At 43.8% G+C, this 17318-nt stretch overlaps 2 protein-coding genes across 7 annotated transcripts in view; one reads left to right on the top strand and one right to left on the bottom strand.

Annotated features, from left to right (window-relative positions):
* SERAC1 (serine active site containing 1) overlaps positions 1 to 11389 on the top strand; it is a 39828-nt gene extending 28439 nt beyond the window's left edge. For 2 of the 4 annotated variants that reach the window (XR_013949239.1, XR_013949241.1), the window contains 2 exons: positions 7797 to 8005; positions 8773 to 11389. The gene's annotated coding sequence lies outside the window, so the exon portion shown is untranslated. The remainder of the gene's footprint in view (positions 1 to 7796; positions 8006 to 8772) is intronic. The other 2 variants (XR_013949240.1, XM_080587032.1) reach the window with 1 other exon arrangement.
* SYNJ2 (synaptojanin 2) overlaps positions 936 to 17318 on the bottom strand; it is a 63969-nt gene continuing 47586 nt past the window's right edge. For 2 of the 3 annotated variants that reach the window (XM_080587025.1, XM_080587024.1), the window contains exons 17-26: positions 16630 to 16747; positions 14399 to 14617; positions 13133 to 13211; positions 11735 to 11903; positions 11198 to 11350; positions 8478 to 8612; positions 7301 to 7413; positions 6468 to 6574; positions 4912 to 5116; positions 936 to 1794 (exon numbers count right to left, since the gene is read on the bottom strand). In XM_080587025.1, coding sequence (XP_080443151.1) covers positions 997 to 1794; positions 4912 to 5116; positions 6468 to 6574; positions 7301 to 7413; positions 8478 to 8612; positions 11198 to 11350; positions 11735 to 11903; positions 13133 to 13211; positions 14399 to 14617; positions 16630 to 16747 — 2096 coding nt within the window. In that variant the 3' untranslated portion in view covers positions 936 to 996. The remainder of the gene's footprint in view (positions 1795 to 4911; positions 5117 to 6467; positions 6575 to 7300; positions 7414 to 8477; positions 8613 to 11197; positions 11351 to 11734; positions 11904 to 13132; positions 13212 to 14398; positions 14618 to 16629; positions 16748 to 17318) is intronic. The other variant, XM_080587023.1, reaches the window with a different exon arrangement.

The raw sequence follows: 17318 nt of genomic DNA, 5'->3' as shown, positions 1-17318 counted from the left end.
GCTAGGGTGTCATATTCTGAATCATGGAACACGATCACCTTTTAAACTTTTAAACAAATGCCTTTTGTTTGCAAGAACCTGCATAGAACAGATTATGCAGTCTTACACTGCGTTTTACCTGCCTCCTAGGGACACTCCCTCTACTGATGCACGGTGCACCCGAGCAACAGATCTGTTTATACGTGCTTCTGAAATTTGTCTGTAGTCATAGATGCAGTTGCCTGTTTCTAGCTCCACTTCTAGTTTGCCCCACTCACAGTCACAGCTCCTCGGGTCGACTTGGCCCTCTGCAGCGTGGCTTAAAAAAGCTGCTGAGGTTAACAGGAAGCACGTGGCAGATTCTTCCCAGGTACGGAATAAACAGACTGCATGGCTGATGTCTGGGCAACACTGCTTGTAGTTCTGCTTCCATTCTCATAGTACACACCTTCTGTTTTCAACACAGGACTGAGGTAACAGGGTAAGTACTAGGGGTCGTCAAGACTGCAGTTATCTCCAGGAAGACAACGCCTAAGCCTTTCCCCAGTGGAAACTTCCTAGCAGAACACTAGCAGTGCTCCTGCTGTAAGTTATGCTGGTGTGTATTCCCCCTAGGGAAGTTTGTTCCAGAATAACTATAGCGGTCTAACTAGTCAAGATAAGGGTGCTTTATTTTAGGTGACAGAAATAGGTTAATATATATTTTACAGAAAAATGTTTTTCTTAATATCTTTTTTCCATATATCATTACATGTTCTAAAATATGACTTGTAACTGAAATAAAACATCTTAAGATGGATTAATAAAAAGAAATAACTTAGAATAAAGAACTTCTCAAACAGACTGTAGATAGTGTTAGGTTGCTCTGTACACGTCCCTCCAGGGGCAGCATCTTTGTCTTTAAACATGGCAATGAAATGTAGCACGGACAGATGGTATTTCCTTAAATATAGAGCTTTGTGCAAAAGGTTTTTATTTTGCATCATAATTATGGGGATTACATTAAGGGGACAAATTTTACAATTCTAAATTATTATTTGTGTTCGCCAAGGCGTTTTTGTTTTGCTCTAAGACAAGCAGTTTGTCGAACCCTTCTGACAGCGCACCATTGTCTTCGTCATCACTGAACGTAACCCAGTGACTGAAATCTTTTGAGCTGGGGACTTTTAAGTTTTCTGGAGTATGTGCTGAAGAAGTAGTTGATGCTGCCTGTAGGGAAAGATGGCAGGAAGAATCCAGGTCCAAAAGACTGGTGTTCTTTGCAAGGGAGCTGGTATCTGAGAGCTGGGGACGCTGCCCTTCTGGTAGAGGAGCAGGACCCTGAAGGTTCGCGATCCGTTCTGTATTTGGTGCCAACTGTTTCCTTGTACTGTTTTCTGGGCTGGCAGAGAACGTAGGGGCTAAGAGGGCAGACTGCGTGGGAGCAGCGTGAAGGACATTGGAGTCCTGAGGCTGGGCGCAGAACCCAGGATTGTTGTTGTTGGAGTTGAACATTAACCCTCTAAGAAGCGGGCTGTCACTGCTCTGCAGAACTTGCAGGTGAAGAGCTGCAGGAGCCGACTTCTTTCTTCGTGGTGGCACCTTCGGGACAAAGGATGTGCTCTGGGGAGGCAGCGCACTGGCCTCAGCTGTGCTTGGTGAAGGGAGCTGCTTCTCACTGCTCTCCTGAGGCTTCCCAGGTTGTGCTGTTCTGGGCTTTGGGACTGGAGTAATCTTGGTCGGACTAAGAATAGCCGCGGCTTCTAGCCAGGGCTCTGTTGAGCCAAAAGGATTCTGTGCTGCCTGTTGGTCAAATTGCTCATCTGTAGACATGGCCTGAGGGGGGGGAAAAGGAACAAGAAGTTTGGGAACAAAAATGGTACCTTAAGCTGTGAGTCACTTTTAGCACAAGTTTTATTTATGGCATTACTGAGAAAAGCTGACAGTTCTGGAAGAAAAAAGCAGTACAAAGAGGAGGCTTGACAGCACAGTTTGAAACTGTACCTGCTTAGTTCTGCCTCAGCCAGCGTGCCTTGGGCCAGTGTTCATTTACAGGGTGCTATGTGAGGACAAGGATCCTACAGCCTGTTCACTCCCTGTATGAAAAATAGCTCTTTCTGACCATCTCTCTTTCATGTTAGGATTTAGCTCTAGGTCAAGTTGACGCAGTTCTGAGGAGTTATTTATTTGTTACATCTCCCTGCTGACTAGTATTATTTAAGCAAGAATGCATAGGGAGGGCTAAATTAATGGGGGGGGCCATTAGCTCATGTCTGTGGGTGTGTTCTGATACATAAGGTTGAAGGACAATTAGTCTAAGCTAACCCAAGAAATGCATTAATGGCCCTGTCGTGTCTCACTGATGCTAGCAACTGAAACTAAAAGTAAACTCTTCAAGTGCAATTTAGAATATATCCGCTATTTAAAAATATGAAACTGGAGCCCACATCAGACCAAGAGGGCAGGGGTTGCTTCAGATTTCTCAGTGTACTCACTGTGACTGAATGCAAACATTTTAATTCTTTATTGCTGTCCCATAGTGCTAAAGATAATGCACAGGCTTTTTAGTAAGTATTTCACGACGGGCACATCCCCTGTCATTTCTGTCTGTATTAACGCATGCTTTTGAGTGTGTGGCTGTTTGAACGGTTGAGGCAGGTTGGATAGAGGCGTTCATGTACAGGACTCACATCTGAACTCACTCGGATGGAGGAATGTACTGATATCAGAGTCAAACTGAAATAGATAAATTCCTGCAAGAGATTTCATATAACACCAAGACAGCACTTTACAGGAGTGCCCTGGGAGCGGGTGCAAAATAAACAGGAAACAACTAGACCATTCGTTGTTATTGAATGATTAAGGAAAAAGCACATACTGGTGTCTGTTTTTTCTTCTTTTGTGTTTTTGCTCAGTGGAGATGGCACAAACTCCATTACAGAGAAGGGGTGAATGCCTTGGCAAAGGAAGGTAGGGCAGGATTCCTAACAACTTGGAACAGAGCTTGCTGAGGTTCTTTCAAAGGAGGACTCTGAAAGGTTACATTTGTGCCTCTCTTGTACTTAAATGGCTTTCTCCATTAAATAATCATTTCAGCAGCCCTAGGAGGTGAAGAAATACAGCCATTGTAGAGACCTGACAGATTAAAAACCCACGCCTACGGGTGAGTATTTTTAAGAACTTCAACTGTTGAGTAGAATCCACAGTGAAATGTTGAATCCCATTATAAGGCATGTGAGAGAAGTTGGATGTCTCTGAACAGGACACAGAACTGTATATGGATCAAGAAGCTGCCACAATACCGATCAGCACACTTATGATGTGATTAAAAGTAAACACTGATAAAGAAGGGATGAGTCTTAAATCCTGCACATCAGCTGCCTCTCTCTGTTCAGGATTCATCCTGAAGATGTATGCCTCTGCTCTGCCTGTTAGTAAGGCAGTTAGGCTCAGTTCTTTAATTTAATACTCAGCCAAAGAGTGCTGGTATTGAAGAAATCACATTTCTAAGCAATTCTGTCTCTGATTTGAACTACAGTCTTCAGATAGCAGAAATAAAAAGAAAAAAATAGAACTGTTGAGATTGACTGAAACAGTAAGTCGTTGTATAGCAAGAAAGTCTTCCCAGTTTTACTAAAAAAAAAACCAAAACACCTAGATACGTGTGATGTGAAGATGGTTCCGATGCTTCATAATCAACAGAGTAGAAACACAGGAAGAGAAAAAGCACCATGGGAGATGGCTCCCAAATGAGAGGGCCCTTCTTGGTGTACTGTCCTAGAAGTAATTTGCCTGACAAATCTGGTGGCTTTCTATGACGGGGTTACAGCACTGGTGGATAGAGGAAGAGCAACTGACATCATCTGCCTGGACTCATGCAAAGCATTTGACACTGTCCCACATGCTATGCTTGTCTCTAAAGTGGGGAGACATGGATTTGACGGATGGACCACCCCGTGGGTAAGGAATTGGCTGGATGCTTGCACTCAAAGTTGTGGTCAACGTCTCAATGTCCAGGTGGAGATCAGTAATAAAGGGCGTTCCTTAGGAACAGGTTCTGCTCATGTGAGACCCCACCTGGAGCGCTGCATTCAGCTCTGGGGCCCCCAGCACAAGAAGGACATGGAAGTATTAGAATGAGTCCAGAGGAGGGCCACGAAGATGATCTGAGGGCTGGCGCACCTCTCCTATGAAGAAAGGCTGAAAGAGCTGGGGTTGTTCAGCCTGGAGAAGAGAAGGCTCCAGGGAGACCTTACAGAGACCTTCCAGTACCTAAAGGGGGGGCCTGCAGGAAGCTGGGGAGGGACTCTGTCAGGGAGTGAAGCGACAGGCCCTGGGGTAATGGCTTTAAACTAAAAAAGGTTAGATTTAGATCAGATATAAGGAAGAAATGCTTCACTGTGAGGGCAGTGAGGCCCTGGCACAGGCTGCCCAGGGAAGCTGTGGATGCCCCATCCCTGGAGGTGCTCAAGGCCAGGCTGGATGGGGCTTTGGGCAGCCTGGTCTGGTGGGAGGTGTCCCTGCCCATGGCAGGGGGTTGGAACTGGGTGGGCTTTAAGGTGCCTTCCACCCGAAACCATTCGGTGAATCTATGAAATGAATGTGATGTGATCTGGAGATACAGGGGAAGTAGAGCATTGGAGACAAGCCATTTTTACATTCAGTTCCATACACTTTGACAATGTTTAGACAAAACAGAAGTAACAAAATCTAAGAGAAGAGACCAACAAACAGAAAGGCTGAGTAAGGAACTCAGGCTCCTTTCCTTTCTGACTGCCTGGTATCTTGTTATGCCCTTAAAGACTGCAATACACGAAACCATTTCAGTGCCTGTTGACTAAGAACTGGGTATGCTTTAAATAACACGGCTTCCTAAAAACTGTTCAGCAGCCTGCCCCTTTTGCCATCTTCACCCTGTGTAAGGAAGGTTGGATGCCTTTTGCTGCAACTCACATTTTCCATCTTGACTCCGGTCCTTTGCAGAGGTGCTGGCTTCTTTGTGGTTGGAACTTTGGGTGGTGGGCGATGGGGCACAAGCGCTGGTCCTGCCTGCGCCCCTGGAAACGATGGTGATTTTGTGATGCTGGGGAGAGGCTCGGGTTTGGTCACCGTTTGGTTTCTAGCTGGAGCAGGCTTCGGTGCATCTTCCTGTAATCCTGAAAAGCAAAACCAGTTACTGTCTTGGCTTGATCAGAAATGTAGCATCAAGATGATTTCTTTCACAATCGTGTTTTCCAAACTGTGCGTGCCTGAAGGGAACAGTGCTCAGGCATGGAATGTAGGGTTTAGAAATAAACGGACCTTGGCGAGCCTGTCTCTAGAACGTTTACATTTGTAAACAGCAGTTAGGGGAAAAATTTCCCTGTTTGAAATACTTCGTGCCAACACAGCACACAGCAGTGCTGTGTCAGCCATTTGGCCCAGTGGATGGACCATGCCTGGGGGTTCTGAAGTACTGGGCTCAAGTCCTGAGTCTCCTTTTGCCTGGGTTTCCTGATCTGGATCAAACAGATAACAGCACTGAGCACCTCTTGGAGATCACTTTGTGGAGAACTGTAAATGCTACCATGTGGTAGAGCACAGGCAATTGAAAGTGATGCTGACCAGGTGAGTTTCCTTACGCAAGCTGAGTGAAATGCTTAGTGTGAATTTCAGAATTAACAGGGAGTATATAGGCACGGCACTCTCTGAGGAACAAACATCAAAATGCCTTAAAGATATTTCTAATTAAATTGGATTGTTCCAGACTGCACTAGCTGTATTTACAAACAAAAAGGGCCATTTTTTTCTTGTAAACAGAGAGCCTTGCAAACTCACATAGTAACCTCCCATCATACTGCATTCTTTCTTTTATATGCATCAAAAAAAAAAAAAAGACTACTTCCAACCCTGGAGGGTATACCTACAGGGCTCGAGGTTCAGAAATGAAGCTCTACCTAGTTTCCTGTTCTAATTTGCCCTTTTATCTCTAGGGCCTAGGTACAGCTCCTAATATACGAAGTAGCCTTTCAGCAGAGATACTCAAGCTAAAAGTAGCACAAACTTCTATCCAGGTAACAACTACAATTCCTGTTCAAATGCGAGCAGAATCCAGGTTATTTCCCCCACAGCTGTACTTGGTCTGTAAGTTCTGCTCGGAATAGTGAGCATTCAATAAATGGAGCAGCAACTATCTTTTATGCAACTCTCAGGTAACACAAGCAGCTGAGGAAGATCCCATCTTTATCTTTCAATTTTTCAGACTGAATCTGGACATAAATAACCCAAGCTGCTCCTAGTAACAGCTTCTACAAGAAAATATACAACTCATCTAGGGAAAAAAAAAAGGCTAGCATTATCAAAACTGACAGGTAACACTAAGCACAATCTTGCAAGAACGTGTATGTCAGTGTTCAGCTGAGCTTCTGGACAGAAATAAATGCATCTGGGCTATGACGGGGGAAAGATAAATACACCTACAGACTTCTTTATTTAAAGATTTTTGGAAGTCCGTTACGAAGCTGTGCTCACCTTTAGCTTCCATAAGACATCTAATAGCTTCTTCTGCTTCCTCAGCTGTGGTGGTTTTGATCTGCTTGACATTGTAAGGTTTGCTTATCCCAGTCCGGACTTTAGGCTTTAAAAAAATACAAGAATGAGTAATCCGGAGAGAACTGTTCTTTCTGGTACACCTGTAATCTTACGGCTAAGCTCACACACCTGTAAAGTTCTGGTTTTGCCAGTGGCTATTTAACAATCTATGAACTCTATGGAAACGGTGGGGAGTCTTTTGGCAGGTATTAGGTCTTGGTTATCTGCTGGGGAGACGCGTGGATGGCTTATGACCATATCTGGTCCCTCAGCCATCCCTTGTTCAGTGTGTTAGGGTTTCCATCTAAGAAGAGAGGAGGGGGGAGGTGTTTCCACATTCAGGTCCTGGTTTCCCTGCTGAGAGGGCTGGCAGCCTTGCTGGCAATGGTGAACTTTTCCTGTATGCTAGACACTAGTGTAGCCCATCCAAAAGAGGTAAGAAAAGAATTAAAGCACAGGGCTCAAAATTCAAGTTAGCATCTGTTAGAAAGCAACATGTGAGATAAACCAAGAGTGCCCTGGTTGTGCACTGTTCTCTCTCCCTTTCTTTGGCCTTTTTAATTTTTTACAATTTAATACATTTTTTTTCTGGGGTGCAGCAGGTCCTGCAGTCTGGTCTGACAGCACAACGCATTCATCTTGGCCTTTCTAGCTCAGGCAAGCGATCGACTTCCTTCCCTGTATGACAGGTGGATCATGTACGTGATGCTCAGTGTCTGCGTGGATGGGGGGGAGCGGGATGATGCCACGTGGCCGCAGGGGCAGGGCTCACCGGCTGCTGAGGGGCTCCAGGTAGCAGCTTCGCCGTTGCCAAGATGGAGCAGGTGGAGTGGTTTCCTGAGGAGAGGGAACCATCCGAGGAGGACTTTTTGCCTGACGTTCCAGCTGAAAGAGGAACAAAACCGGCCTGTTAGATTCAACAGCTGGCACAACGTTGTACCTGCTATGGTGCAAACCCCATGCTCTTTGAAAGGGTTTTTGGGAAATGAAGGAGATGCTGCCACCCTCCTGCTCCTCCAGGCAACGGGCACGTTTAGGCAAGACCTTCCTGAGGGATACCAGGGACCTTGAGTCCCTCTGTCCTGGTGCCAAGAGCAAAAACACTTTGATCTAGGAGGAGTCATGAGCTGAAACTGTTACTGGTTTAGTGTCAGGTGAAAAAATAAAATGATGATAGCTTGAACTGTTTCAGGAGGCAATTTCCTAGTTAGCCTTGCTTTCGTTTAACAATTCGGTTACCTCAGCTGAGCGTTAACACTGCCTTCCAGGCACAGAAGTACTGATACCAGCGAGTCTGACAGAACTTTTAAATTAAGACTGGAAAATATGTAAAGAAGAGAGGCTTTGGGGATGAAAAAAAAGCAGTGCATAGCTTGTGTTACGCAGAAGGCCGACGTGATTATGCTGATCTAGCAATCATCACTCATCCAGAAGCATCCATAAAAACAGGAGCTATACAGCACTGATGGCCCCTCAGGTGAGTAGAGTTTTGGTAAACAGCTCCATTCTCCTTGTGCCGCACTGAACACAACAACAAGCAAGAATTGCTTGCCAGGCAGAAAAGGACAGATACTGTGCAGAACAAGAAGTTTTGTCAAAGCTTTTTAAAAGAAGACTACAATTAAGTCAGAAACAAACAAAAAACTGTAAGAAAACATAACTTTTTAAGTCATCAGGAATAAATACTGGAACTATTTTTATTGAGTGATGAGTTAGTAAGGTCACTCCATCCTCACTAAAGCACGGGGCCTTTCTCTGTGGGGCATCTGTCATCCTAAGGACAGACTTTCCCCCATTGCTAGCTGCAGCCATAGTCAGACTGAGACTGGGAAGCGAGTGTATCCACAGCCTGACGTTTCAGAACAGTTTTACTTTCTTTGTCACCCAGCAATGGCACGTAAATAACTGCTGAGTTGGGGAAAACACCCAGTTAAGAAAGTGAAACTCACCAGGAGGAGGAGGCCTCTGTGGTGGCTGAAGCGGCCGAGGCCGGTTAGGAACGGACAGGGACCTGCTTGGAGAGCGGTGGTGGCGCTCCCCACTTCGCTCCAGCTCCTGCTTCAGGTCAGCCAGGGCTGTATCATCTAGGGAAATTATAGAAAGGGTCTGTGTCAGATACTCACTGGAGGAAATGCACCAAATCTGGGTGGCTCCTTTCGTACTGTTTTGTTCCCCTGAATGTCTCCCACTCCAAGAAACATCTACCCTTTTGTCAAACATTTATTTCTCTTTCTCCTTCTCCAGCATTTATCGGCATTGCCACTGACAAGAAGACTGCCCGCCTTTGATTTCAGGGTTACTGGTCACCTCGTTACACTGCCAGCTTTTCAGAGGCAGACTTCAGCAACTGGCATCATTCAAACTGTGACGTGCAGCCACGAGAAGGCTCGTCATCCTTCCTGAAGACTGAAATTCCCTCTGAAGATTGGGCAGCTTTCCTTGCTCAGAACTGTTTTCATGCCAGAGAAAAACCTGTCAGAATCGCTCACTCATCACATCTCTGCTTTCCAGCAATGTTTCGTAACAGGAACACCTGCCTCAATGTGACAGCCCTTGATTGCACCTTAAATGACTAGGCTATTGCCCTTTCATCCCACCTGAGCCTCTCTGACAGCTGGAGAGGAGAGGAGCAGGGATTGCTTATTCTCCCAGTCGGCTGCGCTGAGGTCTTTCAGCTCGGTTCTCTCACCTCCCTTCCCTGCCCAGCCATGCGGATACGTTCTCTAGGGCCATAAATCCACTGGGTTTAGTTTTGTCCCTGTGGTTCGGAGAGGATGGGGAAGGAATTGAGAAGCAGCAGTCCCTCATGCTTTAGGCATTTGTACAAAAATTCCCGTTTTTCAAAAAGCCATGCTCTGCAGGGAATGCTGAGCTGCCTCACAATTTCCTGCTCCCACTCAGCACCGGATGGCAGCCGCAGAGACGCAGCCTGTGATCTGCCCAACCTACCCCCCTCTTCCCTCTGCGTTTTCTGTACTTCTAAGCAACAGCTATGGTCTCATCAGTACGATCCAAGGAGTCATGCAGACACCTAAAGGCACAGCTTGAAATTCTGGCAGTAACACTGAGCAAAACACAAAAAAGTCAGCCATCGCCACTCAATCCCTCCCCCCTTAAAAGACTGCTGGTTTTTGGCAGTGGCTCCCAGGAACATCAGTTTTGTGAGGCTATTCTCTGACCTCTGAAACACACACACACGCACACCACCGTGCTCCTGTCCTCGGTTTCCGTCCGTGTCTAACACCAGCTCTACAATCACCATACCTTTGATTACAAGACACTCAGGTAGAATTGGAAGCTTTATGGAGGCATCTGAAATTGCAGAGACTTTCAAGATGGATTGAATGTATCATATTTTGACTTGTGTGAGATCGTGACACCAACCTTCACCTCCTTCAAACTATACTTTACAGCCTCTATTTACTTTTTGATATCTTTGCTGGAGAAGAGTTAGCGTGGGTGAAAAGAATCACTGCAATTCTCTGTGGCATAATGAATCCTCACAGAGCAGGCCAGAGGTGCTCGGAGGGCAACTCATCCTATAACACAAAGTGATTGTTTTCACTGCATTTAATAATGACAGATCGCTGCTTCGCTCGGGGCTACGTTTCTGGGTCTGTTCCCACGTTGCACGCGGCATGTGACTTCAGGTGGGCAGGAAAGCTGTACATCACTGCGATGGCTTGGAACATCTGTCTGTGTAAACTTAGCAGTTTTATTTAATCTTTATGAACTCTACTTCTGACTCACCCTTAGAAGGTATTAAAGTTTGCACTTTTATGCCATAAAACTCACTTCTGTGAGAGTGCAGAAAGACAGCTCCTGAATCACTGGGGAAGTGTTTAATGTGTGATCCGTCCTGTCTACGCTTGGCCAGTAAAGCATGTCCTGATCGCACCCCAATGTAATAAAACGGCTGCTGTGGCTAGTTCCTGCTGCAGTTTATATCAGTATTCTCTTCACAGCATTAACTTCTCTTTACCAAGTAATTTCGTAGTAATATGCAAACAAGCCAGGTGACCAGACAAAAAGGGCAACACATTTGCAAAGCACTAAAAGAATGAATATACCTGCAGTGTGAACCTTGACTTCTTCAGAAATAAAATAGAAGTATAGGAGTAATTTTAGGCTTCTTTTGAAGTCAGTTTGAACAAAACTTCCTGGACAGTCCAGCTTACTCCAGACTGCACTGCCACAACTATTGCTTAAAGGGTAAGCAATACCCTTTACGTATACAGGCAAAGCCCATCACCAAATCAACAGCAATCCTTTCGTTTGATTTTGCTCTGTCCCTCACCAATGAGAAAATAAAGTACAGATGATTTTGTATTTTATGCCCTGGTGCTGTACAACAGCACCAAATGGATAAAAAGACTTAATTTCTCATGACTTTAAATGGAAACCAGCATTTCTAAGCATTACTACTTTGCCCTGGGATGAAGAGAAGGAGAATCTAAACTTTATTATTTGTATTGTTCTTGTTGCCTGAGGGCCTCAGTTACAGTCACAAACTTGACAGGGGTTGAGCACTGTACAGATATGTATCAAAAAGATGATCATTATCTTTGAAGGACCTACAATCAAAATATAAATGAACAGGGGAATACAGACAAGAGGAGAACAAGCAACAAACATTCAGGTCTTACTTAAAGGAATGTACATAATTTACCTTTGTACAGCTGTGGGTTTTGTCCAGATTTGTTTGAAAAAGCTGCGGATGCAAAGTGTCCAGAGCCATCAGGCAAATCTTCTGCTGAGTCTGCTTCTAACTGTTGACACAAAGCATCATCTAAATAATCATCTTCATCCTCCACTATATCACCTGAATTAAAACATAAAATACACAGATTTAATGAGCAAATACATTCTCCGTCTCTCCTTATTATCAATGAATTAATTTAATATACAGGTTGGGCAAGCTCTTTTTGTAACCTGCACTTCACTACATTTTGTTTCTACACAGACAACTGTACCACACGTAGGATTTGCTGACACAGTTTACAACACTAAATTGTTAGGATAATCCTAGCAATAGTTCTCCGCCCGGGCACAGTGCTAAGGCACGGCTTTAGTTACAATCTTCTTTTTAAGAAGTGTGGTTTTATTGCAAACGAAGATACTGATTGCACTCATACTGTACCTGCTCTGTGCAATCAAAGTCAGCGAAGCAATTTCTCCCAGCTTAGCTTAGAAACCTGCTTCTCACCTTCTGAGTCATAGTCCAAACTTGAGAAGTCAAAATTTTCCTCCAGAAGACAGGAGTTTGCTGTGGGGGACATGGGGACAATGCTGTCCCGTTTTCGAGCGATTTCCTCCTGAAGTCCCTTTAGCCAGTCCTTGGTCTTGGGTCGGATCTTCACTGTTCTGCCTCTGACCTAAAACAAACAAAATTGTTTCCCCTTTGCCAAGCGATTTCACACAATAAGTACACCTGAACAAAATAAGCAAGTGCTGACAGAAACTGATATAACTAAAGCTTCATCTCAGAAGATAAACGAAAAGGAAGCACACTTCCTACCCTAATAACCAAGTTTTCAGACTGTAACAATACTCTTGAAAGAAAATTAGCTTCACAGCTCAAAAGCTGTGCTGCTGCATTTGGGAATTACTTGAGAAATAGGTGAAACATCAGCTATCATCAAAATGATACTGTGATAGTAATAATGGTGTGGGAGGGTTCCATTTTTGAGTCAGTAACTTTAAAACAGGTAGAAACTTGCTACCTGCTGCAATCTGTAATGAGAGTCTCTCCTCAGAAATCCCAAATATGATGGTTTGTGTATATGTAAAGTATATTATTGAACAGATTAAGATTGCAGCTGCTTATGTGAGTTGCTTCATGACATTTTGGGGTAAAGTGTATCCAAAACAGCAGCTTTGGCAGCCACATTCATTTGGAAAGTTCCTGCCTCTGGTTCTGAGACTCTTGACACATTGTACACGTACAACTGTGTTTGATTTTGTGCTATAAATTAATTAATTAAATGAGCCCAATTCAAAGATGAAACTCCAAATATGAAAGAAAAACAAAGGGTTGAATCCATTACTTCAGTGTTAAGTTTACAATGCAGCCCCACACACAGTCAGCATGAATGAGGGGGTTGATGAAGTGTAGTGTCTGTGTGTGGGAAGGAAGAACAGGGGCCGAAAAGGTAAACACTTACAGCTAGTGCTGAGTTTACCGTGGAGGGCAATGAATCACGTTGTTCCAGCTTGGTAGAAGTTTATTTCGTACACTTAAGAGAAACAAAAATCTCTAAACAATAATCAGGAGGATGCTTTGGCAACAGTATCAAGTCACATAACCTCTAGAGAACTGCTTCAAGTGCCAAAACAATGACCAAGCCCATGTATTCTGCAGCGTTATCGCAGGCCAGTTCCTAAGCACTGCTTGGGAGCTCCAAGAAAAGTGACTTCCTGCCCTCCTGAAATAAATATTTCATTAAAAGCCTCAGCAGCTGCGAAAGCTAAGGACTTTGTAAGCACTACACTTCTTCAAAATAACGTCACTTGATTTAGCTAGAAACTTAACTATCTCATTCTAAGTAACCACTTCTGAGAAATCTGGTAGGAAATTACGATGATAGGTTTGAGGTGGTCTTACCTTGACACCATCTATATCCATAACACGAAGTGCTGACTGGCTGTCCTCAAACGTCACCAGCATTTGACCTCCACTGATCCTAGTTAAAAAAAAAAAAAAAAAAAAAGAGGCAGAGGAGAGAAAGCAGCGCATTTCACTTCACAAGTGAATAAAAAGCCTTAAATGCAACCACAGTACAGCTATTTTATTTGGTTTTCATTGTGTTTTTACTCACAATTTTTCAAGGAGGAGCAAGTGACCTGTGAATTCCAGCTGAGCCCTTCCTCTTCCCCCATCCTCTCCTGTGTGACCCCAGCATCATGCCCTTAACTAGGCTGTCCCTGAAGCAGCAGTACTAACATCTCAGCAGATATTGATAGGATATCTAGTCTGCTAACCATACTCCCTCTGTACTACCTTCCTTGTCTCTGCATCTCTCTCACTTCAGAGAGCATGCAGTGTCCCCAAGGATAAGTATCCCATCAAGCTGTCAAGCAATTTAAAACAAAAACAGGAACTAAAGCATCTTCTTTTCTTGCTCCATTCCTTCACAAGCAAGGTGGTGCTGCTGTTCCTGCAGGGCTGCTTTTGGACCCTCAGCTTGTATTTGGTACTTCATAATACCTGATGGTCATCATTTTTCTCTGTCAGTAAGTGGGTTAAATAAAACATAACTTTCTGGTCTTGTTTTCCAGGTCACCTTTCAGATCTTGCCCAGTTTTGCCTGTGTTTCTCAATAATGGAAGTCTCATAACTATGCTGGAGCCCTGTACAGAATCAACCAGACTAAATTGAACTGCTCTGCGGTGTTCTGCAGAAGGATCAGGCATCCTCCATACACTTCAAAAACAACCCAAAACAAGCAAAACAACCCTCAGAAGAAATGAGAGCCAGCCAGGAAATCCTAGTGAGTGTGAAAGAGTGCTGGAAGACAGCAGACCTCCTCAGGGGAAGTGAAGCAAGGCCAGCAGAAGCAATGCCCGTAAATGAGGCCTGAGTCTAAAGGTGATGACTCACATCAAAGCCTCTGCTTTGTGGTGCTGTACTGAATAAAGTTCTCTTTCATTTAGACAGGAATGCTGGTAGACCCTTTCTTTAACAGGCTGACGAGAGGTAAAAGATACTCAAAACATGCGTATATAAATTTCTAATGAAGAATTCAACCTGCAGTAAAGGAATTCCACGTACTACTTCCTAATACAACATAAATTCTGTCGGGACAAAAAGGGAATTGCTAGTCTGTGTTTCTGAATGATGATGATATGCCATCTCAGATCCCAGATTTACCTGACCAGAACAATAGTGCCATAATCCTCAAACATTTGCATGAGCTCTGTACGCAAGTCCTCAGGAAAATCGTTTTTCTCTTCTGGTGTTGGTGACAGCAGATTTACCACTACTGTGGCATCCAGCGGTCCCTGGAAAGATGACACTTCCTGGAAAACACTCTCACGAGCAGCTTGATTAACTTCCTGAACTTCCACTTCTACAATAGCTAACACAGGCCTACGTGAAACAAAGGAAAAATGCTTATTTAAAATTAACATAACCCAATAGGAAATGCTTATATGACATTAAAAACAATGTTAAACAGTAGGACATGCAAGAATTTGGTTGTGTGAAGGACAAACATATCAACTCTATGTATCTGTACTCATTTTTAACTCCACAATGTCAAAGTTCATTACAAATATTTAATTAAGCCTGGTATACCTTAGAAAGAAGTGATTATTATTTATCTTCTACACAGAAAGAGAGGCAGAACAAATTACTTAAGGTCTCACAGCAAGAAAGCACTGCAGCTGGCAATATAGCCAGAAGTTTGGAGTCTGACGGACTGTTTCATTTTTCCTGCAGTGGAAAACCATGCCTTGAGTAGATTAATTATATTCACCAGTCCTGCATAAGCTGAGTGTAACAGTAAGGACACACCACAGACAAATTCAAGTAACAATTGTGTGTAGCACTTCTGGCTAACCCCTAGACAAAAAATACCAGGATACTTCGCTCATTCTTAAACAGATGTTTCCCAAAGCACCTACAGAATAGGATGGCAATACATTATTTTCTGCTAGACATGGCCACATAAAGATGTCTGTCTTCCAAAACCTAAGGACAAAATTCTCTATGTGTATAATGTGGTAGTAGAGCAGAGTAGAGCAGAGTAGAGCAGTTGGAAGGGACCTTCAAAGATCGAGTCCAACTGCCTGACCACTTCAGGGCTAACCAGAAGTTAAAGCAGGTTATTGAGGGCATCATCCAAATGCCTCTTGAGTACTGACAGGCATGGGGCATCAGCCACCTCGGTAGGAAGCCTGTTCCAGTGTTTGATAACCCACACTGTAAAGAAATTTTCCCTTATATCTAGTCTGAACCTCCTCTGGCTCAGCTTTGCACCATTCACTATAAAAAAAAAAAAAGCATATAGGAAAGTTAGCTATTTCTACAAACACAGTGAATCATAATGCATTTCCATATGTCACAAAGATATAGCTAAGATATAGCTAAGCCTTTTTCTTCCAGCACAAACCTTGGGAAAACAAACCTGCTGACTGTAATTAAAAAGCACTTTTTGCGGTCAAGTTTGCTGAAATAGAAAACCAGCGTACGAGAGCCGTGTTTCACAGATTGCATCCTCAGGGTCCTATATAATGAGTGCGGCAGTGCCACTGTGCTTTGCCGAACACAGCAATGTCAAAGCCTTGACACAGAGAAATTGATTGCAAGAGGCATGTTCTTTCATTGCTGGAGGAATACAGAACAGTCCTCGCATGCAAGAGCGCCATGAGGAGCACAGAACCAGTTACAGTGGGTCACCGAGCGCTGCTGGGAGGAACAATATCATAGTACTTCCAGAGGGCTAGAAGGGCTGCGACAAAGATTATTCTGAACACAAGGGCACTTTCAGGGTGTATTTATTAGAGAATTTGTTTCACAGAAGTGAAGCAGTAGCAAGCTTACCAAAGAAAGGTCATTCATATCCCTAAAGAGAAGCTAATGAGATACGGACCAGCCAGAGGCACTGGTCTTTGTTTTCACCTCCTTCTGCAATCTCCATTTCTAAGGGAAGACCAGAAGCTTAACACTATTACTATGAAGAGGTCACACCTGGCCCTATGTACACGGCTTACACCTCTTCAGGCCACACTGGCCCACCACCCTCTCCTCCCACAGCAAGCTGAGTGGGAGTCCATGAAAGCAGCCTGGTTTGGTATTGGAGCTTTCCAAAAGCAAGCAACAGAAAGCCCTCAATTTTCTATCCCTGTTGCTGCAACTTATCCAACCCTTGCTGAGATTACAGTGCAGCAGAAACAAATACAGAACCATAGATACTCTCCACCATGGTAAAAAAAAAAAAAAAAAAAAAAAAACACAAGAAAAATCCAAACAGGACAGTGAACAGATAATAAGCATGTAGTGCCTGTTAGAATCAGACTCCATCCCTCACTCTGAAGGTAAAATTGAGTATGACACATTCGAGCCTTGTGGCACTTGTGATTATTTGCTTAGGACTTTACCTGTGGTCAGACGCTTGTAGCTCCGCTCTCCCATAGTACATCAAGGCTCCAGGGGTCCAAGTGTGCCTGACTTTAGTTTCTGCATTCAGATCACTGTCTAGAAGATTGATCTCTCCAGCTGTGCAGCACAAAACATAATTTCAAACCCACTTAAAGCTGTTTTTACTAACAGTGAAGAGAGATTTTATTAAGAAATACTTCGTATACCCTAGCAGTGGGAGGTGTTTTTTTTTTTTCCCCAATTGTTCCAGTGTGTGCCATTCAAAGAGGAGCTTGTATCCCAAAAGATTTAGAAATTAGGAAATAGAAAGCAAAATACAGAAAGGACAGGGAGTGCAAAAGAGACAGGTGATCACTAGATTAAGATACCTGCAAAATGGTAATCTGAATGTCCCTCAGTCAATTACCTGCACAATTGGGGTTGACCAAAGGTCATATTAGTATTTTTCCTCCTGGCCCCTTACTGAGCATGGAAACAGACACGGTACTTGTGAAATACACTGCATACCTGAATAGTACGCAGGGAGTGAAGAGAAAAGGAAAAAGCAACCTCATGCAAATCCAGACTAAAAATACTTTCTTTGTAAGGCACTAAGGTGACAGAAAGTGCTCCAGACATTATGCTGCAGTGAGGTGTTACATTGCTGTCAATAACAATAAAAGGTTTTAGGTTACTGTTTGGGCTAATG

This window comes from Anser brachyrhynchus, assembly GCF_964034855.1.
Source record: "Anser brachyrhynchus genome assembly, chromosome: 3".
Classification (NCBI taxonomy): Eukaryota; Metazoa; Chordata; class Aves; order Anseriformes; family Anatidae; genus Anser; species Anser brachyrhynchus.
This window is presented reverse-complemented; position numbering and strand designations above follow the sequence as displayed.